This window comes from Saccopteryx leptura, chromosome 4 (assembly GCF_036850995.1).
Source record: "Saccopteryx leptura isolate mSacLep1 chromosome 4, mSacLep1_pri_phased_curated, whole genome shotgun sequence".
In the NCBI taxonomy this organism is placed as follows: Eukaryota; Metazoa; Chordata; class Mammalia; order Chiroptera; family Emballonuridae; genus Saccopteryx; species Saccopteryx leptura.
In genome coordinates this window covers 152,749,606-152,775,115 of record NC_089506.1, presented here as the reverse complement: position 1 = coordinate 152,775,115, position 25,510 = coordinate 152,749,606, and the positions used below count along the sequence as shown (strand labels likewise).

Here is a 25,510-nt window from a genome sequence, read left to right as displayed (position 1 = left end):
GTCCTCTCAATTCCATCTTCCACCACGCCAGAGTTATCAGATAATCAACCTCTGCATTCCTGTAGTGTTGCTGCTGTCGCCCTGGGACCCTCCGCTTCAGAGCCAGTACCCTATTGCTCTCTAGGCTGCTTCACGCTTTCCTGCCGGAGTCCTCCACTCCCGGACTCCAGGTCACTGTGTTTATTCCCTAGTTTTGGTGAAGCAGAACCTTTACTGGCTGCCTGAAAATGGCAGGTGCATAAGAAGTATTTTTGAGACCTTGCTTGGGATGAAACATCTACCCTCACACACAATTCGTAATTTGGCTTGGCATAGAAAACTGCTGAGAATGCTGGAGGCAGCACTCCACAGCTTTCCAGTTCCCAAGTTTGCTAAAAACTCCACTGCCAGAGTCATAGTCCTTGGTAAGTAATATGTGTTTTGTTTTTTTATCTGGTAAACTTTTCTTTCTTTCCTATTTACAGTTGGCATTCTCACACGTCTCAATGACGTACCTTGTTCACTAAGCCGAAGGTTTAGCAAATCCTTGCAATTTGTTGACTCAGAGCCTCCATTACTGGGGTAACCTCTTGTATTATTTCTTGATCATTTTCTCCCCACTATTTTTTTCTATATAACTTATATTATTCAGTTACCTCACCTTCTGGATTGAGCCTCCAATTTTTTATCTTTAACAAAACCTTTCTTTCCTGTTTATCATTTTGTTCTACTTTCTGGGAGATTTCACATTATCTTTATCTTTTGACTGTTTTATTTAGTTGGGACTTTCGGTATCACAGTAATGTCCAAGAATGACTTCTTGTTCTTTTATTGCTTTTTGTAAACTGTGGTAAAATACACATAAAATAAAATAAACCATCTTAACCATTTTTAAGAGCACAGTGCATGCTAAGTAGTAGTAAGGACATTCATGCTGTTGTGCAACCTAGCTCCAGAACTCTTTTCCTCTTGCAAAACCAAAACTCTGACCGTTAAAAAGAACCCCTGTTCCCGGACCCCCAGTGCCTGGAAACCACAATTCTACTTTCTGTCTTTACAACTATTCTTTCTTTTCAGCAACATTCTATCCCTGCTTTTTATGGATGTCTCTTATTATTTGAAGATATTAATTTTAAAGGGTTTTTATTTCATTTTAGGTTTTCTTCTAAGTCCTTGTGTCTCTTTATTCCTCTAAGTTCCTTCTTCTGAGATAATTGAAAACATATTGGTCTCTGACCCAGTTCTTGGCGTAGAACTCCGGAAGCCCTTATAATTTCCTCAGTAATAAAAGCACTAGGAGAACCTTTTGTTCTAATACCTGGTCTTTGACCTTTGTTTCAAGGCCCCTGAAATCCCTTGTAATTTCCTGGGTGATAGTAGTATCTTTTATTCTAATGAGGCACCTCTGGGAGGGGTACTGGATGAAGGCTGGTTACTGAAAAACCATGATCAGAAGCTTGGACTTTTTGGTCCCCTCCCACTCCCAGCAGTCTCTTAAGAAGGGAAAAGGACTGAGAATGGAGTTGATGATTAATTATGCTTACATAATGAGGCCTCTACAAACTAACAGAAGCACAAGGTTCAGAGGGCTTCCAGGTTGGTGAGTACATCCACATGCAGGGAGCGTGACACACCCCAACTCCACGGGGACAGAAACCCCTGCATCCAGGACCCTCCCAGACCTTGCCCTATGTATCTCTTCATCTGCTGTTCATCTGCATCCTTTAATAAACTGGTTAACTTAAGTAAGCATATCCCTCTGCCTTGCGTGATCCGATCTAGAAAATTCATTGAACCCCAAGAGGGGATCATTGTGAACCTCTGATCTATAACCAGTTGGTCAAAAATTTTGAACTTGCAATGGGAGTCTGAAGTGGGTTTGGGGTCAATCTTGTGGGACTGAGCCCCTAACCTGTGGGATCTGACACTCTTACTATCTCTAGGTAGAGTGTCAGAACTGACTTAAATTCTAGGACACCCAGCTGGTGGTGTAGAGCAGGGGTCCCCAAACTTTTTACACAGGGGACCAGTTCACTGTCCCTCAGACCATTAGAGGGCCAGACTATAAAAAAAACTATGAACAGCCTGACCTCTGGTGGCGCAATGGGATAGGGTATCAACCTGGAATGCTGAGGTTGCCGGTTTGAAACTCTGGGCTTGCCTGGTCAAGGCACATATGGGAGTTGATGCTTCCTGCTCCTCCTCCTCTCTTTCTCTCTCTCTCTCTCTCCTCTCTAAAAAATGGAATAAATAAAGTCTTTTAAAAAAAATAAAAAACAAAAAAACTATGAACAAATCCCTATGCACACTGCACATATCTTATTTTAAAGTAAAAAAACAAAATGGGAACAAATACAATATTTAAAACAAAGAACAAGTAAATTTAAATCAACAAACTGACCAGTATTTCAATGGGAACTATGGGCCTGCTTTTGGCTAATGAGATGGTCAATGTCTGGTTCCATATTTGTCACTGCTAGCCATAACAAGTGATATGATGCGCTTCCGGAGCCGTGACGCGTGCGTTCCGCGTCACAGGAAGTAGTACTGTACATGCGCGACGCTGCCACATACAGTACTCCAGGAGCACAGGATGCATCACTGACCACCAATGAAAGAGGTGCCCCTTCCGGAAGTGCGGCAGGGGCCGGATAAATGACCTCAGGGGCCGCAGTTTGGGGACCCTTGGTATAGAGAATTGCTTGGTGACCAGAAGTATCAGAATGAAGTATTCTGTGTGAACAGTAAATGAGACACACAGGAGAAAGACTCAGGGAAGAAACACACAGGTAGAAAGGCTATAGGTTTTTCCTGTATTTTTCTTCTCTCATTTTTATTCATTGTGTTTTTGTTTGGGTGGCTATCTTTCAGGTGGGACTTTGCCCTAAATATCTGTTGATCCTCAGCTATCTTGTCATACTGAAGAGTGGGATACTGGAGAGCTGCTTGGAAATCTCTGAGGCAAGGGTAGGATTTGCTGACTGGTAGAACACACAGAAGCACGACTGAGCAGATTAAGGTTGGGTTCACCAAAATAATTGCCAAATGATTGCACCTGCACATTTTTTTCCACTGAGGCCAGAGAAAGATGCTTCCATTTCATGCCTAGACTATGGGAGTAGAGGCAGCAAATACCTGGCTGCCAGAATGCTAGATGCTGGCTATGGGAAGGAGGCTGGAGACTTACTAAAAAATGTGCATACTTTCACATAATGCCCACGTTTTCAGTCCAGCTCCTTGCCTGATCTCAATTATATCTAAGGTTCATGATCTTATAATTTTTTGGCTTAATTTCTTCAGCAATAAACCCCCCATTGCCAGTGATGACGAAGGAGAAGCAGCTGCCCGCCTGGGTGGTATGGTGTTTGGCAAAAGCTTCTTAAGCAACATTCAGGTATTTCTGCTTTTAGCCCCTAGCCTTCTCCTGCTTTCTAAACTACTTGGTTCCTCAAACTTTTAAGGTTTTTGGTATTTTGCTGAGCAAATCAGCTTGTTTCTCATTGGTATTCCCTGCTGTGGGCACTCAGGTTTCCTTCTGTGAAGTCAGTGTCCACTTCTTCACCTACTGTTTGACCTCAGCTAATACAATTTGGATTAGCAAAGTCTTAATCCAGGCTGCGGGATCAGGTCAAAGAGAAATGACCTAGCCGCTCAGGGAAATTGCGTTTCATTGGGAAGTGTAGGTGACATAAAACAAACTACCCCCTCAGTTAAGATAAAATAACAGAAACAAAGTTATCACAGATGAGCTCTGGCCAATAACCAAAAGAAGACCAAAAAACAAAACAAAACCCACAAACCCTCCATAATATAAAATACATAATACAATATTCAGTTAAGTTAATCTAGCCGGGTGAATAATGATTCCATAAATGCCAAAGGTAACTTATATTCCTGCACATTGCTGTTTGTTTTCCAAAGAGCCTAACACACAAAATGCCTAATATTTAATGAGTTATTTAACTGTGTTCATGCCCCTGGGCCAGAACTGACGAGATCTTTTCCAGTCTCGATTTTCAATTCTTAAATAACTTGACATAAGAAACGTTCTCCTTTGAGAAAACAATTTTCAGAATCCAATAATAATTTGATAATTTTTCAAACTGAAAATGGGAAAATTTTTAAGAAGCTATAAAGTGATTGTGACAAGAACCCTTTTGAATTTCAATGACCATGTGAAGTCGGCCAAGCATAAGGCAATACTGAGGAGAGGTGACAGGGACACTCTGGAGGACATGCTCCTTTAAATGGGCAGCTACTGCTTCATTCTAGGTGGTTGTCATGTGAGAAGATAGACCCATAGTAGCCAGATCTCCCAACTTTTCAAAAGAAGCCAAAAAATTTGGATTTTTAAAATGTAACGTTACAATTTTTAAATTAGATACTGAGTTTAAAACAAATGAACAAACAAACAAAAAACTATGTGGTCCAAACAGACTACCAGTTTGTGCCCACCTATTTAGACTATCAAATTCTCCCTCAACTACAGGGGCTCTTTTCTCTGTCTGAAGGATGGTCACAGCAGGTCCTGGACACAAGCGGGTACCACCGATTCAGAGCATCTGTGATAAGCTTTTCACTCCCATCGAAGGCACAGCCGGTCACTGTCACAGCCTCCTCTTACTCTGCCTTTTCAAAATACACCCCGGGGTCCTGCTGTTCACTATGCCCGGTGGTCGAAACACACTTTATAGATAATCGTATAAGTAATAAAATAAAATAAACATTAATAACAAAAAATGTACAAAGCATCTTTCTCTCAAGGTTGTATGAGCACTCTCATGTGCATCATACATTTATACAAGATAGTGAGTGGAAAATAAACTTCTTCTCTGTTTGCAACTAAAGATGACCTAAGGTGCATAATGAAAGTGGTTCTAAAATCAAAACATTCATTCATTTCATTTTAATTGACTTCTGAAAAAAATAACTGTATAAGAATGTCTCTACTGACTAACAGCAAGCAGAAACACGCCTTATCTTTATGAATGAACTTTTTGTTTCTTTCTTGCACAAAGTGGATGGTTAGTAACTATCAATTGTTCTGCTTTGATTTATTATGTTCCTCCATGGCACTAGGCTTTGAATATGCAAAGAGGCTTCCAATGGGTAATCAATGTTTGTTGACTGGCTGAATGTCTGTTAAGATGTCTGCCAAAAACACTGTATATTTCTTGGTTTCCTTAACTGTACAAGAAGTTGAAAGAAACCAAAGAATTTCATGTTCTTTTTTTTAGCAGCAGATTCTCTTTTACAAGTAAAATTTTATGTAAAAGGCTAAGAAATAAAGCAGATAAAGTGGAACTACTCTGGTTGAAGGTGGGAGGGAAAAGTCCAGAAACACAACCACAGCCTTCTCTTCGCTTCACCTCTCCTCGCTCCTCCGCTCCCTCCCTGCTCCCGCTCTCCCCTCCCTCAGCAGACCTCCATGCATCTCCAGGAAGGTTCTCTGTTTAGAGGTTGAAACTACTTGACTAGGTGACCCTGAATTTCCTTTTAATTTTAATTTGATTATTTCTTGAGTCAATTTCAGGTAATAACATGAGCAAACCATTGTATATCAAGTGACTGTCTACTCTGACGACTGGCCTATTTTCCTTGTCTTTCCTCTTATGCAACACTGAGAAGCTCAACTTTTGATTGGTTTTAATCTTTAAAATTTATCTTAAAAATCACACTACGCACCCTGGCCGGATAGCTCCATTGGTTAGAGTGTTGCCCTAATATGCCAACGTTGTGGGTTCAATCCCTGGTCAGGGCACATACAAGGATCAACCAATAAATGCATAAATAAGCAGAACAACAAATTGATCTCTCTTTTTCTCTCCCTTCCTCTCTCTAAAATAAGTAAAATTTTAAAATGAAAAAATAATCACAGTATGCATACTCTCTACTCAGTAAGTTTTGCAACAACCTTTGATTAATAAAAAATTGTTATTCCCAGGTAACATAATGAACTCCTATATAGATATACTTAACAGATACAGATATCACTACAATAGAATTATTTATTATAAATAATACACAATAATTACAATTCCTTTACCAAAATAAAGGTTTTCAATCTGTACTGTTTAAATTTTGCTTCTGACTTGGGTGGTTAAAACACAGATCCTGTTTATCAACACTAAATGCCACCTGAAGCCACCATATATTTACACTTCAGGGGAAAAATGCATTTAAAAATGATGGGAGCTATAAAACAATTATTAGAAAACTTCTTGTGTAACAGGTCAAGCTACTTATATAACACAGGTGACTGTAAGTTAAAGTGTCCTCAATTACCACGTTGCATTTTTAAAAGAATATATTATATGGACTTTTTAATTTTTTAAAACTATCATTCTGACAAATTATGTCTCAAATCTAAGAACAAAAAAATAAGTTTTCTTTCAATACAGTAAATGGCAATCTACCTGAAAGATCCTGAAATTCAGGCTTTTGACTGAAGATGAGGTAGTTAGTGGCAATGAAATGGAGTAGCCAGGTTGAAAGGCAGTCAGAGTGGTGAAACTGCAAGAAAAATGGACAGTTACACAGTGTTGTACATAATGACCATCAACATGATGATTATATCAGTGAGGAAAGTCTGGGAGAGCTCATGCAGAGCCCAGATCCATGTTTAATGTGTCTATATGAGTAAGATGCAGCCTTCAGCATTCTCTGACAGCAGAAAGGAAAAGGGAGCATTCACAACAAGCCATGATAAAATCACACCAATGAAGAAACCAAATCAAACGAATAACAACCTCCTGCTACTGCAGTGGCTGAGTATCTTTGAGTAGATGTGCGGTTGTACCTGTGGCTCACAAAGACTATACAGTTCCTGAGGGTTCAGTTTAAGCTTTTAATCCAAGGTCATGGCCTTCACTAACTGCACTTGTACTTGTAGCAGAGAGATGATTATGGTTTGCAAAGGTATCCACTTGGCCTAATCTAAAGAAATTCACCTCAGGAGCAAACCAAAACTTACTTCTAGGAGGAAATGTCATCAACCTAAGGTTATGGGAGGCAATGTGTAAATATTTCTATGAGGTTATGTCTGAATAGTTGCTTTTAACTCAGATGTGCTGTTCCACTGAGCAGGTTCCCAGCACATTTCTCATCCTGAGATTCAACAGCTAGTGGAGGGGGAACTTGGCCACAATGCCATCACTTTGGTGTGAATCCAGGGACACTCACAAATCCATCTAGCCACTCAATTCAGATACGGCAACTTGCTGGCAGGCAACTTTGGTACACGAAAATAGTTCTTTTTATTATTATTCTGGTGAAATACACAAAACTTACCACTTTAAGTGTACAGTTCTGTGGCATTACGTACATTCACATTACCACTATTTTCAGAACTTTTTTTATCATCCTAAACTGAAACTCTTTACCCATTAAATAATAAATCCCCTTTTTCCTTGGTCCCAGTCCCTGGCAACCACTATTTTATTTTACCTTTGTGAATCTGACTATTCTAGGTACCTCATATAAGTTGAATTATATAGTTATTTGTCCTTTTCTCTGTCTGGTTTATTTTACTTAGCGGCATGTCCTCAAGGTTCATTTATGTTGCAGCATGTATTAAATTTCATTCTTCTTAAGGCTGAGTAATATTGCGCTGTATGTATATACTCCATTTTGTGTATCTGTTCATCTGTTGTAGACATTTAGGTTGTTTCTACCTTTAGGTTAACACAGCTCTTTTAAGGGCCCTCAATAATTACATAAAAATAAATAATGCTAAATTGAAGAAAGCTTTGTAATCTCAAATCTTAAAGAAAGAAACTCAAGTATTACTCTCTTAAAAAGTTAAAGTGTGGGAATATTTTAACATGCTAATAGGTCCCTCTGATTTTTATTACACAAAATCAGAATTTTTGAGTTGTGTGAGGCTTTACAGTTCATCTAATCCCCCATCACATTTTAACATTCTTTTTTCACTTTATCTTTTGGTAGATAAATGTGAATGATCTAAGGAAACAGAGCAAGAATATGCAGCTATTTTAAAAGAAGCCACCAACACCCAGAGCAAATAACCTACCCACAGAAGTTCAGAATATTGCCTAAGAGCTGTGACTTTGAAGGAGAATTGAGATCACAGACATGAACAGCTGCCCATAGTAACATAGTTCAAATAAATAGTTTTATTTTTAACCATGAAACTTAAATCATAATTGTGGGCTCTTGGCAAGAGATGAAATGCATCTCACTATAACCTACTTTTGGGGAATAATGTGTGCTGACCTGAGAAAATAGGTTTAAATAAAAAATAAATAAATAAAAGCACAACAAAAAAGGCATTAAAAAAAACTATAAACCAAATACTATAGCATTTAACAGCTCTGTACAGAACAATAATGGTGCTCCAGAGAGTACTCAGAAACTCACCAGGACAAGGTCAGAAACAAAACTGGTGGCTAAGGCAGCCAAATATTAATGCATAGATTATAAGAAGTTGAGTTTAACACTTTAAAATGACAGTAAAAAAGACTTCACAGGAACCACCAAGTTTGGCTATATAGGGTTTAAGGAGAGTAGAGATTAAAAAAAAAATCTCTACCTCAATCCAAAGGAACTGATTTTTTTTTCAAAGTATGGATTTTTTTTTATTCATTTCAGAGAGGAGAGAGAGAAAGAGAAAGAAAGGGGGAGCAGGAAGCATCAACTCCCATATGTGCCTTGACCAGGCAAGCCCAGGGTTTCGAACCGGCAACCTCAGCATTCCAGGTCAACACTTTAGCCACTGCGCCACCACAGGTGAGGCCAAAGGAACTGATTTGATTAAGGAAAAGAAGCCTGTATTATATTATATGTTAAGAGTTGATGGAAATATAGGGCCCTAAAGGTAGAATCAAGGTAAAGAACTGAGCGAGTTTGGGGAAAGTGAAAGCAGAGGTGAGAGAATACTGAAACTGCTCTTCCACATGGAGGGTATGGGCAACGCCTTCCTGACCCACCAAGCAACACTGGCAGAGGTGACAGAAGGACTAGACGTTCCAATTATTCAGCAAGCTACCTACCAATAGTCTAAATCTGCTGAAGAACAATCTCACCTCTTAGAATTCAAAGAAACAATGAGGAAAAGGTTAAATTCTGACCACAGGTGAACTGGCTGGTGAAGGGGAACCTCAAACTAGAAACTTCAAAGAGAACTTGGGGAGAAAATTATCCTGTTATCTGGGACCCATAATTCCAAATTAGGGACCACCAGGAATAGACAGAGGAAAACTGGTAAATGCAGGCTTAACCTTAGCAAATAGAAAAGTCACAAAAAATAAACAATGAAATTTACAAAGAGTTATCTTAGAATTTTAAAATTCAAGAGAAGCCTGACCAGGCAGTGGTGCAGTGGATAGAGTGTCTACCTAGGACGCTGAGGACCTAGGTTTGAAACCCTGAGGTTGCAGGCTTGAGCCCAAAAGGTTGCTGGCTTGAAGCCCAAGGTCGCTGGTTTAAGCAAGGGGTCTCACTGGCTCAGCAGGAGCACGCCCCCTCGTCAAAGCATATATGAGAAAGCAATCAATGAGCAACTAAAGTGCTGCAACAACCAGTAGATGCTTCTCATGTCTCTCCCTTTCTGTCTATCTTTCCCTGTCTGTCCCTCTCTCTCTCCTTTGCTATAAATAAATAAATAAATAAAATCAAAATTCCAGAGAAAAAATAAGGATAATCATGTAATCAGAAAACATATAGACAAGGAAAAGAGATCAGGAAGAATTTCTGACAATGTAATGATAAACGATACTGATGAGGAACCAAGCGTGTGTGTAGGGGGCACTTAAATTAGTGCGTGAGCTATCTATAGAAAGACACTACAACATAAGGAAAGGGAGGCTTGTACCCAAATTTTTAAAAGTATGACAGGCTTGTTAGAATAGTATAAAAATGATACATCAAAAAAGAACTGAGGTTGTGAAAATGCTCAACAGAATAAAAATGTTTTCTAAAATTAAATCTAGAGGGTAGCTATTTATCTCAAGCTCAATGTAAAGACAAAAAGAGGTCAGGGTTACTCAATTTTTTTATATTTGTTTTTATCTCTAATATCAATTACAAATGATCTAATGACTTGATTATGAAATGAACTCCAAAATAGTTAAAACAAGAGTAAGGAAGAACTAGATGCTTTATGAATTCCTGTCTATGCCCAGACATACATGCTGACTAGTGACTCCTCAGACTAGAGGCATACTTTTAGCTGTCTCATAATCTGTCCTTTTCCTCATTATGCGGCTCTATTTCAGCTGTTCGAAGACAAATTCATATTTTTCTAATTCTGGATGTCAAAGTTGATAAGAATTGCCAACATGTTGTATGTCAGACAATATTTTACAAAGTTCTGTTAGTCTAAAATGATAGATCAAATTTTATATTCCTATGAAAAAGACCCAGAAGTTTCAGATTACTACCAGGTGTGTGCTGTGACTGCTACAAGCCCAAGAACTGCCCAGAGTATTACAGATTTCAAGAAAGCAAACTTAGTTTACTTACAGACCTTTGGCAGATTCGCAGTCTAGGATCTTTACAACTAAAATTACTTAGTCACGATTAATTGAATGTGTAAATTTTGTCCTCTAAAATGTGCAGAAATAGAACTATTAAAAACAAACGGGTCCAGAACTTAGAAGAGGCTAGAAAATACGGTGTACTGCAGTAATTATCCTTTTTTTTCTTCAAGATTTTATTTACTGATTTTAGAGAGGAAAAAGAGAGAGAGAGAGAGAGAGAACAAGCAGTAATTCTCAGCCCAAACATTTTTACTAAATACATCCCGATACCATGAGGGATCAACAAAAGGTCATTTAAAAGGATTAATACCAATACACTTTCACACCAATACCTCCTGCAAACAAATGAAATTTCCAAAAATGTTCATGAAGTGAATGAATGAATGAATGAGCAAAGAAATGACTTCAGCCCAACCATCTCTAAGTTTGTATGTATCAATCCTGTCATTTTCCTTTCAGGAACCTAAGATGTGATTATTTGGGGGAAATTCAGTGTAAAGTCTATTTCCTACAATGCCTATATGACACAATATTGCACCACACTCAAATGACTCTAATAACGGCCAATATACAGTTGAAAATTTCCACATCAACAAATTTCTACCTCAGAAAGGGACTGCTCAGAAACCCATCTTCAAACTTGTTGTGAGGGCACTTCAGCCTCAGTTAGCTGAACTTCCACACTAAGACAGGTTCCTATATCTCTTAATAAGCAGAAATTTTCAAAGAGTAGCATAATTTTTATACGATTTTTAAAAAAAGTCAAATCAATAAGTAAATCAGAAAAAACTAAGAACTATGTATGATTCCATACATAGGTGGGACATAAAAACGAGACTAAGAGTCATGGACAAGAGTGTGGTGGTTTGAGGCGGGGGGGGGGGGGGGGGGGGGGAAGGGAGGGAGAGGGGAAGGGGGGGAAGAAGGGGCACAAAGAAAACCAGATAGAAGGTGACGAAGGACAATCTGACTTTGAGTGATTGGTATGCAACATAATTGAATGCAAGATAACCTGGAGATGTCTTCTTTGAACATATGTACCCTGATTTATTGTCACCCCATTAAAATTAATAAAAATTTATAATAAAAAAAATCTGAGCACACACACAAAAAAGTTAAATCAGTACATACATATGACTGATTACCTTGGCTTTTTTGAGCAGGTCGACGATATCGAGGTTCATGGAGGCCAGTTCCCTGCTGGGCATGCTCTGTAGCTGCGTGATAATGAAGAGCTCACAGATGTGCTGCAGCCGGGACACTTGGTACATCTCAGCGCAGATCAGGAGACACATGGCCTGGAAAATGCCCGCTGATGCAAGAAGGGAAATCAGAGAAAATGGACAATAAAACCATTTCTTTTATGCCTTAAAACAAAACAACAGAAAGCAGAAAAAAATGCTGACTATATCATCCCATGTAGAATAGGATGCCTAGAAAAACCCTTGAAGGAGTCAGCATTCTAAACTCCATTTTAAAGGGACTTAATTTAAGCCTTCATTTGCAGAAGTGAATCTCTGTGTTGTTTTTGTGTTTTAATTCTCCGGAGACGAAGATACTGCAGCTGCCTTTAGTAACTGATTTTAGAGCTAGGGGTGACTCTTTGTGCTAAACTCAATCCTTGCCATTTTTTTTCTCTCTTGGCTTTAGTTTCAGGTTTGTGTTTTGTTTTAACTGTGGTAAAATAAACTTAACATAAAATTTACTATTAACCATTTTTCCCAGTTTTATTGAGAAATAATTGACATACAGTGTGTCTGTAAAGTCATGGTGTACTTTTGACCGGTCACAGGAAAGCAACAAAAGTCGATAGAAATGTGAAATCTGTACCAAATAAAAGGAAAACCCTCCCAGTTTCTGTAGGATAATGTGGCAGCATGTGACGTAAGACTGTGTATACAGCGGAGTAGCCCACGGCCATGCCGGTCGAGATGTGGACGGTACAGAGGAAAGTTCAGTGTGTTCTGTGGCTCGCTAAATTCAAATCCGTGACCAAAGTGCAACGTGAATATCGGCGCGTTTATAACGAAGCGCCACCACATAGGAATAACATAACTCGGTGGGATAAGCAGTTGAAGGAAACCGGCAGTTTGGTGGAGAAACCCCGTTCTGGTAGGCCATCAGTCAGTGACGAGTCTGTAGAGGCTATAAGGGATAGCTACCTAAGGAGCCCTAAAAAATCTGTGTGTGAGCCCACATCGAACTGCACTGAATAGGTATGAAACTGGGAGAGTTTTCCTTTTATTTGGTGCAGATTTCACATTTCTATCATCTTTTGTTGCTTTCCTGTGACTGGTCAAAAGTGCACCATGACTTTACAGACACACTGTATATCACTGTATAAGCTTAAGGTATATAGCATGATGGTTTGATTTATATATATTGTGAAATGATTTCTATTATAGGTTTAGTTAACATCCATCATTTCATATAGATACAATAACAAAAGAAAAAAATGTTTCTCCTTGTGATGAGAAATCTTAGAATTTACAATCTTAACAATTCACCACTATCCATCTCCAGAACCCTTCCATCATTCCAAACTGAAACTCTGTATCCGCACACAGTAACTCCCCACATCCCCCTCTTCCCAACCCTCCTAATCATACTGGTGGTTGTTTTTTTAACACTTCCCTATAAGTCTGATGTTTGATGTAATTCTCTTATCCCTCCTTATATTCCTTACATATTTTTTTGGTGGTTAGGAACCAAGAATGCTGTGCTTGATATTTTACATAATAGATTACCGTCCTTTCTGTGATTTTCCCCACACAAATATTCCAGTATCCAGCTTAACTTTTTGAATATTCATTTAGACTCTCCCCTATATCTTTTACCAATTTTTAAAGTGCTTTAAAGCCTTATAGTTGTTAGGACTTTTCTGAGCATGTTTTTCTAGTTAGCAAGATAAAACCTAAAAATCAAAGCATCAATTACTCTAGTGAGAGGATGACTGAGAAACCAAATAGTCTTATTTCAAATCTGGTCAAGTTTTTTATTTAGTGCATGTATTTGCCAGTATCGAGATAATAAAATAAACAAGGGCTGGCTTTAGCTCAGTGGTTCCTTCGAGTCAAGTTCGTTTGTTAAAATAAACAATAACATTCATTCTGATGAGAAACAATGTTTTCATTTTTATTATTCAAAAAAACGATACCCCAGTCTTTACCATGAAGAGTAATAGCTGTAACTGGCTCCAAAAATATTGTTGCTAGATGCAACGATAGAATTAATTCAATTTGAAAGAGAAGTTTCTTTTTTAGAGCTCTGAAACCTTTGAGTAGAGGGTTTATGACTTTAAGCTTTTCAATAGCAAATACAGGATATCTTCCAAATCTAAAAATCAAAAGAGTAAACCTGAAGGAAGGTGTGGTCTGAAATGTGTGTTTCCTTGTTGTATTTGCTAGGATACTGGCCTGGTTCTGTGATCAAGGGGCCCGGCCCTGGACTAAGCCACCAGTTAGGGCTTATCCCAGCTGTGTTTGTGGTGGGAGCCATCTGGTGGCCAAAGAGTGAAGAGTAATCAAAGGGGGCGGCCCCCCGGGCCTGCATCCCAAGGCTTTAAGGCCAGTTGAAAGGATTCTGCAATTTCTCCAAGGTCCCTTCAGCAAGCAGAAACCTCTAAGATCTGTCCCATCTCGTAGCTGCCACAGATAGTTACTAGTCCAAAAGCAATCTGTGAATAGGAAAATAAAGCCTGCAGTTTACTGGGCAGTCTAAACATCTTCGGAAAAGTTTTTGAAGTCAGCTTAAGAGTTTCACTTCAGGAGACATCAGAAGAACGCCTCCACGAAACCACACCCTCTGGGCCCGAGAGGTGACCAAGCAGGTCTCAGGATACTCAAAAGTCCCTAAAAGTACCTTTGTCAGAATACACAGCCATAAAAGAAGTTGTCCAACCCTCCTTCTCATGGAAGGGATAGTGCTTCAAGGAGTTTTCCGTGTCAATCAGTAGAGCTGGAGTAGCCACTGGGCACCACTAAATACCTCATTTCCGACATGCCCACAGTAACCACCACACTGTGGGTGCGGGCTAGGACACAGGAAGTTGTGTCAGGGTCTGAGAGCCCAGAAGAGGTACCCCATCACTGCTCTTCCACTTGGACTGACTGAAGAGGCATCGTGGTCTCTACACTCCCTTCACCTGCTTTAGCACACTGCATGATGTCAACTCTGATACACTTTAAGTGAAAACGATTTCACAGAAAGCAATTTATTAAAATGGATGACAAGAAAATAATTGTAAGATATTACCTAACCAGTGGTGGGATTCAGCCAGTTCGCACCAGTTCAGCAGAACTGATATCTAATTTTTTTGTTGAGTTTGGTGAACCGGTTGTTAAAATGGCACTTGTAATCAGAGTGTTCTCTAAGGTGGGCAACTGGGCAGCCGCTTGATGTGGAATCACAAATTGACAGTCCTCACTCTTTTTAATGTTTATCTGTGCGACAGCACATTCTAAGCCCCTTTAGTAATAATGTTCATTCTGTCAATAGGTGAAAAAATTTTGACAACTATGCTTATAATATTTATTTATTCATTTCATAAAACTCATTATACTTTTGAATGAAACGCTACATTTTATTTCCCTCACATTTGTTACTTTCAGTAAACAAATATATAACATAAAGAGTAACAGTACCAAACACCAGGGGGTGACAAGCTGTCACTGGGAATATCTTAACAGTTTTATTGTTTTTTGTCAGGTATTATTTATTTATTTATTTATTTATTGTCAGGTATTAATATTTTTCCATTACTATTATAAAACTTTCATATAACAATTAGTTTTGTATACCTCTTTTATTGTTCTTATTTAAGTATTAAATGCATGAAATAATAATCTACTTTTCAGTATATTGTTTTTGTTTATACTTAAAACGATCATTAGGGTAGAGAACCAGTTGTTAAATTATTTGAATCCCAACACTGTACTTAACATTTATATTGCTTACCTGGGCAACAGGAGTCTGTGTATAAATATTCTAAGAATGACAAGAAAGTCTCTTTGGAAACACCATAAACTGGAATCAGAACACTCTTTGCTTCCATGTAATTCCCATTAAACATGGCTGCCATCACTTCACACCTGGCCACCAAGATGGCCCTGTGGGCGGGCACCGTCGTACCTGCATGGTTCGAAGGGGACTGGAGTTAAGTAAGATAAGCATGCAAAGTTACTCTTTTAGCAGTTTTCCTTGTCATTAGGCTGGTATGGCATCAGGCACAGCTAAGCCGATATACGGAAACCAAAGTTTGGGTTGATAACCAGCATTAATTCAGAGACCTTTTAGTTTTTCCTTGAAAAATCAAGAGTTCAAAAGTTGACTTTGAAACCAACAATTTGCAAGTCAGGCAACTATTTGTTACTTAGCTTATATTTCTTGAAGACAGAAACACTGAAATGAAATATTTTGCTTCATTTGTTTATACTGAAACATCTATCCTTTCATCCTTTCCAGTCGGCCTGAAACACTGCCACCCACCCCTGCCCATGTGCCTCCCAAGAAAATCATGCCATTCTTTTTTTGGCCAACTCACAGGACAATCCTGGCCAGGCTTTCCCTTATTAGAAACAAGAAATAAATCACCCATGGCCTAAGCAGTCCACAGATCACAGGAATGCCTCGGGAATCTCTTGTGGAGCCAAGGGGGGCATTTCGGATCTTTGGAAAGTATGGACGGGGATGGCCCAGTCCCCTGCTGTCTCCACAGCACACTGCCTCCTAAGGCACCCTCTCTTTCCTAAATGAACAGGGCTTGCTTCTGGGACAGCAGGAGCTACTTTCAGTGTTAAAGGCCCTCAGCCCATACCCCTCACTGGAGCTCATTAAATTAAACCGACTCTCCAGTAAAAGTTTCTACTCCAGCTACAGTGCCTCCATACCAAGCTCCAGAAGGGGCACCCATCAGCCGGACTTGTGGGAGGAGAAGCAGTTCTCACCACTCCCACCACATTAGAAAACCACAGCCAGCCTTCAGCTTAGTCTAGGTCAGCTCCACAGATCACTATTGAGTGCCCACCATGTGCCAACACCTGTGTTAAGTGTGAAGATACAAAGATAAGACAAAGCTACCCTGTGCAGGAGAAGCCAAGCTTTTAGTCTGCTGGAAGACACCGCACCAGGGTGACTGACAAAGCTGTCTGGAAAGTGACTCCTTGAGCCAAACCGCCCTACCATGACCAAGAGCCGTTTATGCACCCATCCCTAAAATCCCAAACCTCTCAAGGGCGTGCATTCTCCTCTAAAATATTTACAACATTGGATTCTTCAACCTCTTTAAAATCTACGCAAAACATTTTTTGGCTCAGAAAGGATCCCATCTAATCCCAGTGGCTTTCTCCAAAGCCAATAATCCCTCAGGCTTCACAAGCAACTCTCGACACTGCCAGTTCTGAGGTCACTGCTTGGCACGGTGACTTGAACAGGCACACGGCCCGCAGGAGAGGGAGGAGGGGCCACAGGGAGTACTCCTACCAGGTCATCACACACATGCTGGCAGACACCCTAACCCTCGGTCTTCTGCCCTCCCTGGCTCTTCCCCTTGGGGCCGTCTGCCCTCAATATCAGTATCCATCTATGGAATGGCCAGTTCCCATATACACAGCATGCTAGATATTTTTGTATATGGCAATTAACAAAGAATTCATACAGGCAGTGCAATTTGACTTGCAATTTTAAGGTTTTAAGATCTTAAATAAGGTACTACTATATATATAAAAAAGAAAAATCAGAAGCATGGCTTAAACAAATTAGATTACCTTTCATCTGGGTTAAGCATAAGAATTTAAGATTGGCCAAAAATACCAACTGTCTAGTAGATGGAGAAGGAAATTGATAAGTAACCTCGGAAATTTAACAGCAAATTTTCATTGATAATGTGGTTACAAAGTCAGCAACAAAACACCTCAATACATTAAAGCGTTTTCAAGCAAATTTCAAGCTTAGAATTTAGTTTCGAAAACCATTATAGCTCTAGTTAAGAAAACTACAACTGTTCTGGTATTATCAATTCTTCTATTGTGAAAATGTAACACAATACCTCAGTAAAGTTACATTTTTTAAACATTGTATATAAATTGCATAAATATATAAACACTGTACAAAACTTGCTAAGTAAACATAATGCAGAGTTTACACACACTAAACAGCAATAGGGTGGAGCTGAAGAATTACTCAGGGAGGAAAAACAGACAGCAATTTTCCAGTTAAAAGATAAACATATTCTTGAAAATGTCAAGAACAGGCCCTGGCCGGTTGGCTCAGCGGTAGAGCATCAGCCTGGCGTGCAGGGGACCCGGGTTCGATTCCCGGCCAGGGCACATAGGAGAAGCGCCCATTTGCTTCTCCACACCCCCCCTCCTTCCTCTCTGTCTCTCTCTTCCCCTCCCGCAGCCAAGGCTCCATTGGAGCAAAGATGGCCCGGGCGCTGGGGATGGCTCCCCGGCCTCTGCCCCAGGCGCTAGAGTGGCTCTGGTCGCAAAGCGACGCCCGGGAGGGGCAGAGCGTTGCCCCTGGTGGGCGTGCCGGGTGGATCCCGGTCGGGCGCATGCGGGAGTCTGTCTGACTGTCTCTCCCCGTTTCCAGCTTCAGAAAAATACAAAAAAAAAAAAAAGAAAAAAGAAAATGTCAAGAACAAGTGTATCTTTCTTTTGTAGTATCTAATTGTTTTAATAGTTTTAAAAAACTTTTTTAAGGAAAAGTTTTGAGTGAAATAAAACTTAAAAGCCCAAGTTTTCTAGTAATTTTGCATAATCAAAGATCTTTGTTTTCATTATATACTAAAATAAAATGTTACAATTGCCACACCTTCTTCATACTACTTTCCCAAGTTTTAAAAATAAAAATTTTAGAAATGTTTTTTGCTTTAGTCTTAAAATAGTAAACTTGGTTAGTTCAAGAGAGATTTAGAATTTGTGCTTAAGTAAACAGGACAGAGAATAAAAGTGTTTTCTTTAATTTTTTATTTATTTTTAAGTGAGAGAAGGGGAGATAGAGAAACAGACTCCTGCATATGCTCCGACCATAATCCACCCGGCAACCCCAGTCTGGAGCTGATGATCGAATCAACTGAGCTATCCTCAGTGCCTGGGGCCCACTGGCTGCAGGAGGGGAAGAAAGAGGGGAGGGAAATAGAGAGGGAAGGGAAGACAAACAGATGGTTGCTTCTCACGTATTCCATGACCAGGGATCGAACCAGAAGACATCCTCAGGCCGGGCTGATGCTCTACCCACTAAGCAAACCGGCCAGGGCCTGTAAAAGTATTTTTCATGAGACACACATTCGAATGTCAAATGGAAACTTGTATCTTTATATATCAGGTCTAAATGTTTAGCAAGGATAGTTTTAGAACTGTTTTAGTAGCTTCTTTAAAAACTTTTCCATGGAAAAGGATGCAAACCCAAAGTTGGGAGTGATAGTATTTTTTTGATGACTATTTCAGAGATAGTAAATAGGTTTTATGTCCCATGTCAACTCCAGCCAGATGTTGATGATAGCCAGGAACATTTGAAAAGAAGTATCTGGTGAGGTGCTGGGTTCGCAGAAAACAGTGCCCCGAGCCATCAGTGCTGGCTGCCGCTGCACGGGGGAAAGGGAGGGTTCTGCCAGGCAGGCCCCCAGCTACACCTGCACACACACCACCTCAGTCCCTAGGGCCGCTCTACCAGGCAGAAATGAGCATTTCCATTTTATAGGCAAGGAAACAAAGGATGAGAAATGTAAAGTAACACACCAAACTTACTATATAGTAAAGACGCATCCATTCAAGAGCCATGCCAGGTCTTTCTAGTCCCTGTCACTACCATCTCATTAAGCTTAAAACTAAAAAGGACCCTTTTAGAATCTATATGGTTTACTTTCTTTAGTTTGCAAATGAGAAAAGACTCAAGGCCAGACATGCTATGTGACTTGCCAAAGGACACACGCTGGTTGGAGTACAAAGCCTGGGCTGCAGTGAGGGCTCCAGAGCGAGTGCGCAGCCTCTTCCAGGGCAGACAGAGCCACTACCTTCTGCACCACAGGCTGCCCTCCGCACACCCCTCAGAAGCTAGGCTTGTCTCTCCTCCAGATGATGTCAGAGAGACTGTCGCTGGACCCTGCTTCCACCCACTCCTGCTTCTCTTTGCTCCTGACTCACGGAGAGACCTTGGATTTGGAGCTGGAGAGGTTACCAGGAGCGCTGCAGCGGCTGCTGTTGGACATGAGCACAGGCGGACAGGCGACGGCCCCACTGGACCAGCCTCTACACAGGGCGGGGGTCCTGAGCAGGCAGCTGCAACGGGGCCATGGGGTCACGGAAGGAAAGTGAGAGAGAATGGGGAGGAAGGGTTCTCCACATCACTGTTTTTCTTTCATAGAACGTATTTTCATGTGTGATATATTCCCTTTGAAAATCTTTTCAGTACACTAACATAATGTTTGATGTCAATGCCTCCTATGCAAGTTATAAGCAAGTATTAATGACTCTCACACAAATAAGCAAATTTGGTCTTTTGTTGGCTTTTTTTCCAAATCATCTTTTAGTACTTCAGGGTCCCTCTTATTGCCCCATTCTCACACTGCAGACAGTGCTGACGCAGCTTATTAGAAGGTACTTTCGAAAGTTTCCAATTCACTGTTTCTCTTGGTAAGGGGCCAAATTTAAAAGTAAAGTGATCTTTCTGAGGAAAATTTTTGAAAAGTAAATGACTGTTAGCTGCCATACATATTTACCCAGAGGCAGATTAAGGTCGGTTGAGGCCCTGGGCACAGAAGAAAATATTGGGCCCCTTACATTAGAAAGAAAGTGTAAAGTTGGGATTTTGCGGGGCCCTTCAGATGTTGGGGCCCAGGGTGTGTGCCCACCGTTAAATCCACCTCTGTATTTACCATAAGACAGAATCAGATCTTCCTTTTAGTAATAGTCCACCTGAAGTTCTACTTATTTCATTTAAAAACACTCCTCCCTGAAACCTGTATAATTTTGTTAACCAGTGTCACCCCAATAAATTCAATAAAAAAGGAAACAAACAAAAAAAAAAAAAAAAAAACCCCACATAACTCCTTATATCATTGAATAACTGAAGGTATCTGATAATTCATTTTTAAGATTATGCTTTTAATCTACTAAAGTGACACAATTATCCAAGCAAATAATTAGCAATAGGCATTAAAACAGCTCATCTTAAATAAAGATAGGCACCATTACTTTCCAACAGAGATATAAAAAACACCTTTCATTTGCCCTGGTGCTGATTCTCAGAGTGCTGGGAGGACTAAAGGGAGCAGTATTTCCAGATGCCTGAGGCAAGCCAGGCATGACCCTTGACCTATGGCAGGCTCCTTTTGCTTAAATAAAAAACAAGAGAGCTGAATAAAATAAGCTAGAGGTAACATAATTTTACAGGGGCTGGTTTCAGATGATTCAAAAACTAGGATCCAAAAGAAATATACAAACAAAAATATTTAATGGGGTAATATTAAAGATCACCCCACTCTTTGCTTGTCCCTAAGAGTTAATAAAGCATATGGTAAGGGGAAAAAATGTAAAAAATAGATATATTTTTTTCTTATTTTAATAAAATACTTCATTTTCATGGGAGATTTTGTCAATATTCAGGCAGTGTTAATCTATACCCGACAATAGAGAAAAGTCATTCCTACACCCCAGATATTCAAAGCTGAAACAGAAAGTTAGGTATGAAAACAAGAAATAAAAATGAATAATAAACTTTGTAAAAAACTGAAGCATACCTTGTATTTCGAAGACAACATCAGCAAGCATTGGTTTATTAAGGAAAAACTTGAGGGAAGTATTATAAAACCACAGAGGTTTTCTGGATTGATAAGTTTTGCAATTCCTTAGGCAATTAATCTATAAAGGGAAAGAATACAAGGGAGAATGTTATACAAAAAGCTTTGATAATATATACAGGCTGATTAGAGCATTTGGAAAACGGAGCTAAGCATTTCTATGGTTACCTACTCTATGGCATCTCTGACCGTAGCTTTCATGGCAACTACCACCTGTCTGTGAGCACCCTGCTCTATGCAGCCCTCAGAGCAGGGGATGAACTCAGTGCAAACCCCACCCCGTGACTGAGAAGGTGGGCAGTCCTGAATCCCTGGGGGTCTCTGTCACCTGGGAAGCAGACAACAGCCATCCAACTTCAGATAAATGCCTAGAAAAATGTTTACACATACAACCTGCTCATTTGTTCGCTAATGAAGAGAGTGCATACACAAAAATTCAGCTTGTAATTAAGACAAGATACCTATTTTTTCCTATCACACCACGTCCTAAATTACTGCATGGCAGATCACTGTTCAAGTACCCGAGAGTGATGAATGGGTTCATCTCCACCTTAATCTATAATTTTATCATTCTAAACATCATTCCCACTTACAGCAGGGACTGCTGAAATCCACCAAAGCCTGCCTGGATCTCTTCCAGAGCTCCAGACAGCCCCTGCCAGGACCGCCCATCTGCCCTTACACCCGCCCGCCCGCTCGCTCCGGCCGGAGGCTGCCAGTCTGACAGTGCTCGCTAGCCTCCCTCTGCTCCTCATTCAGGGTGGGTTCTTTATCATTGTTGTCATCTTTCTGACATCCCAGGAGTCCAGGGATAGCCCCTCTTCCCTCACCCTCCACTTGTTTCCCCCGATGAATCTCACAACTTCAGCCTGAGGTGAACTCTGACTTCTGCTTGCCTACCTAGGGAATAGAGAAAGACTTACCACTAAAGAAATAAACAAGTATACAACTTTGGCATTAAGAATAAATATCATCTACTCCCCATTCTGGATTAATCTACTACAGTGGGAAGTTAAAATATTGGTGAGGTGGGAAAAAATATTACCCTTCCTCACAAGGAAGAAGAAAACGTTCCAGAATGCTATTCATGAGCAAGACAAGAAAGCAAAACAGTGCCACACAAATGCTGGTCTCAAGAGAGATCACTCTGATTCCATACACAGTACACCCTAATATGCACTGAACTGATAGAGCGATTTCAGGGAGTGTCACACATAAAAGAGAGCAACAGTCAAAAGCATCACAGAATTTGAGAGCTAGCAGGAACCTCAGAAAACATCCAGTTTAGGCTTCATTTTATAAAAAGCCCCAAGAAGTCTTGTGCAAAGCCACAAAGATAATCCGTGGCAGCACACTTTAAATGTCCATTTCCTGATTCCCAGTTCAGCTCTCTTTCGCACTCGATGAAGGAGAGAGACCCTTACCCCTGCAGAGCACAAGAAGGGAGCACAGAAGAACTCTTCTTTCCTCCATGCAAAGGAAGGAATTCAGGTCAGTGTCATGGCCTCACATAGCCCTCAGCCTCCCCTTCCCCAGCAAGAATTCATTTTATTCTTAGTGCTCAAAGGAACGACTGTGTTCAGAATAAACTCAAGGAAGCCTTGGCTTAAAACAAATGGCAACACTTCTGTCTAACCACTCCTATATAAAGATGATGAACTTCCATATCATGAATTCTATGTAGATGTATATTATGTATGTATACATATGAATATAATGGGAGGGCAGAAGTTGGGAGAGCACAGAGATGTACATGTTCTCTGGTCCAAAAACTAGTTAATCTAGAGAACTTGTAAAAAATGCATATGGGGTTATGTGTACATTTCTACAAAAGCATTATTCAGTTGATTTAGATTGCAAGGGAACCACCTCCCTGCCACATACTTGGAACACTGAATAGCTTCTGTATACCTGCTTCAATGTATTACTGAAGCAAGAGAAAAAAGGTCTTTCCCCTTAATTCCATGTTAGTTTGTTTAAAAGAAGTGTGCATTTTCTCAATTAAAGAATAGTCAGGCCTGACCAGGCAGTGGCACAGTGGATTGAGCATTGGCCTGGGAGGCTGAGGACTCAGGTTCGAAACTCCAAGGTTGCTGCCTTCATCGTGGGCTCATCTGGCTTGAGAGTGGGCTCACCAGTTTGAGCACAGGGTCACCAAATTGAGTGTGGGATCATAGACATAAGCCATGAAGGTCACTAGCTTGAGCAAGGGGTCACTGGCTTGACTGCAGCCCCCCCCCCCCCGGCAAGGCAAATTGGAGAAAGTAATCAATGAACAGCTAAGGAGCCACAACTACAAGTTGATGCTTCTTATCTCTCTCTCTCCTTGTCTGTCTGAGCCCTGTCTGTTCCTCCATGTCTCTCTCTCTCTAAAAAAAAAAAAAAAAAGAATAGTCAAGAATCTTCATTAAAAACTAGTTAAAAAAAAAAAAAAACTAGTTCATCCTGACCAGGCAGTCATGCAGTGGATAGAGCGTCGGATTGGGATGCAGAGGACCCAGGTTCGAGACCCCGAGGTCGTCAGCTTGAGCACAGGCTCATCTGGTTTGAGCAAAGCTCACCAGCTTGGACCCAAGGTCTCTGACTCGAGCAAGAGGTTACTCGGACTGCCGTAGCCCCACAGTCAAGGCACATATGAGAAAGCAATCAATGAACAACTAAGGTGTCGCAATGAAAAACTAATAATTGATGCTTCTCATCTCTGTTTCTGTTTGTCTATCCCTCTCTCTGACTCTCTCTCTGTCTCTGTAAAAAAACAATAATAAACTAATACAGTTCTACATTTAAAAAATATTAACTTAATATATTAATAACAATTTTTTCTTACATTTAATATAAACCTATATTCTGCTAGGCCAGGGGTCCCCAGACTTTTTACACAGGGGGCTAGTTCACTGTCCCTCAGACTGTTGGAGGGCCACCACATACAGTGCTCCTCTCACTGACCACCAATGAAAGAGGTGCCCCTTCCGGAAGTGCGGGGGGAGGGGGCAGATAAATGGCCTCAGGCCGCATGCAGCCCATGGGCCGTAGTTTGGGGACGCCTGTCTAGGCATTTCACATAACTTACCTTTTTACCTACTGTAGCCAATTTATCACAGAATCTTAAATAATAAGAATATACTGGCTAAATTGTGTAATGCAGATTGTTTGAAAACGTAATAAATTTACTTTTAAAGCCCTTATAGACTCTGTACAATCTAATGACTAGAGGTTTAACATGCACAAGTATATGACCAGACAGAAAGTCTGTATTTTTATAACTGTTGCCCCTAACATATACTTTTGAACCTATACTAGAGGAAAAACAAACCTTTAACGTGCTCAAAAAGATTTCTCAGAACTCTTGAAAAAGGCACACATAGAAAATGCCTTGCTCCTGAACTTTCAGGAGCATTAGAGGACTGTTTCAAAGGGTGGAGTCCACAGGCAACATTTTAAAGACATAACTTACACATATTTTAATTCTTACATGAACTAAAATGTTAGTGAGAAATAAAATGTTACATTTGAAATATTTAAACAGAAAAATAGCCCTGGCCGGTTGGCTCAGCGGTAGAGCGTCGGCCTAGCGTGCGGAGGACCCGAGTTCGATTCCCAGCCAGGGCACATAGGAGAAGCACCCATTTGCTTCTCCACCCCTCCGCCGCGCCTTCCTCTCTGTCTCTCTCTTCCCCTCCCGCAGCCAAGGCTCCATTGGAGCAAAGATGGCCCGGGCGCTGGGGATGGCTCTGTGGCCTCTGCCCCAGGCGCTAGAGTGGCTCTGGTCGCAACATGGCGACGCCCAGGATGGGCAGAGCATCGCCCCCTGGTGGGCAGAGCGTCGCCCCATGGTGGGCGTGCCGGGTGGATCCCAGTCGGGCGTATGCGGGAGTCTGTCTGACTGTCTCTCCCTGTTTCCAGCTTCAGAAAAATGCAAAAAATAAATAAATAAATAAATAAAAATAAACAGAAAAATATATATATAAGGAAAACATTTGTATATAATTGAGTCTTTTCATGACCCAATATTATCTTCATTATAGTATATCACGTATAATTCAGAAAAAACAAAGTAAACTAATTTACAAAAAACTAACTTACCTTTCCTGGTGTTTTTAAAATGCATTTAACTTTCTCAATTACATTTGAAACATCCCCAGAATCTTTCAACTTCTTCCTGATATCTTCTTCCAATTCTTCCCATTGGAAAGCACCTATTAATAAATTAATATATATTGACATTTTCTGTTGA

At 40.4% G+C, this 25,510-nt stretch overlaps 1 protein-coding gene across 1 annotated transcript in view; it reads right to left on the bottom strand.

The window, feature by feature from the left end:
• Positions 1 to 25,510, bottom strand: part of RHOBTB3 (Rho related BTB domain containing 3) — a 57,515-nt gene that overhangs the window by 3,579 nt on the left and 28,426 nt on the right. The window contains exons 7-11 of the mRNA XM_066381867.1: positions 25,360 to 25,472; positions 21,217 to 21,337; positions 15,435 to 15,608; positions 11,624 to 11,790; positions 6,396 to 6,492 (exon numbers count right to left, since the gene is read on the bottom strand). Of these exons, the coding sequence (XP_066237964.1) occupies positions 6,396 to 6,492; positions 11,624 to 11,790; positions 15,435 to 15,608; positions 21,217 to 21,337; positions 25,360 to 25,472 (672 nt within the window). The remainder of the gene's footprint in view (positions 1 to 6,395; positions 6,493 to 11,623; positions 11,791 to 15,434; positions 15,609 to 21,216; positions 21,338 to 25,359; positions 25,473 to 25,510) is intronic.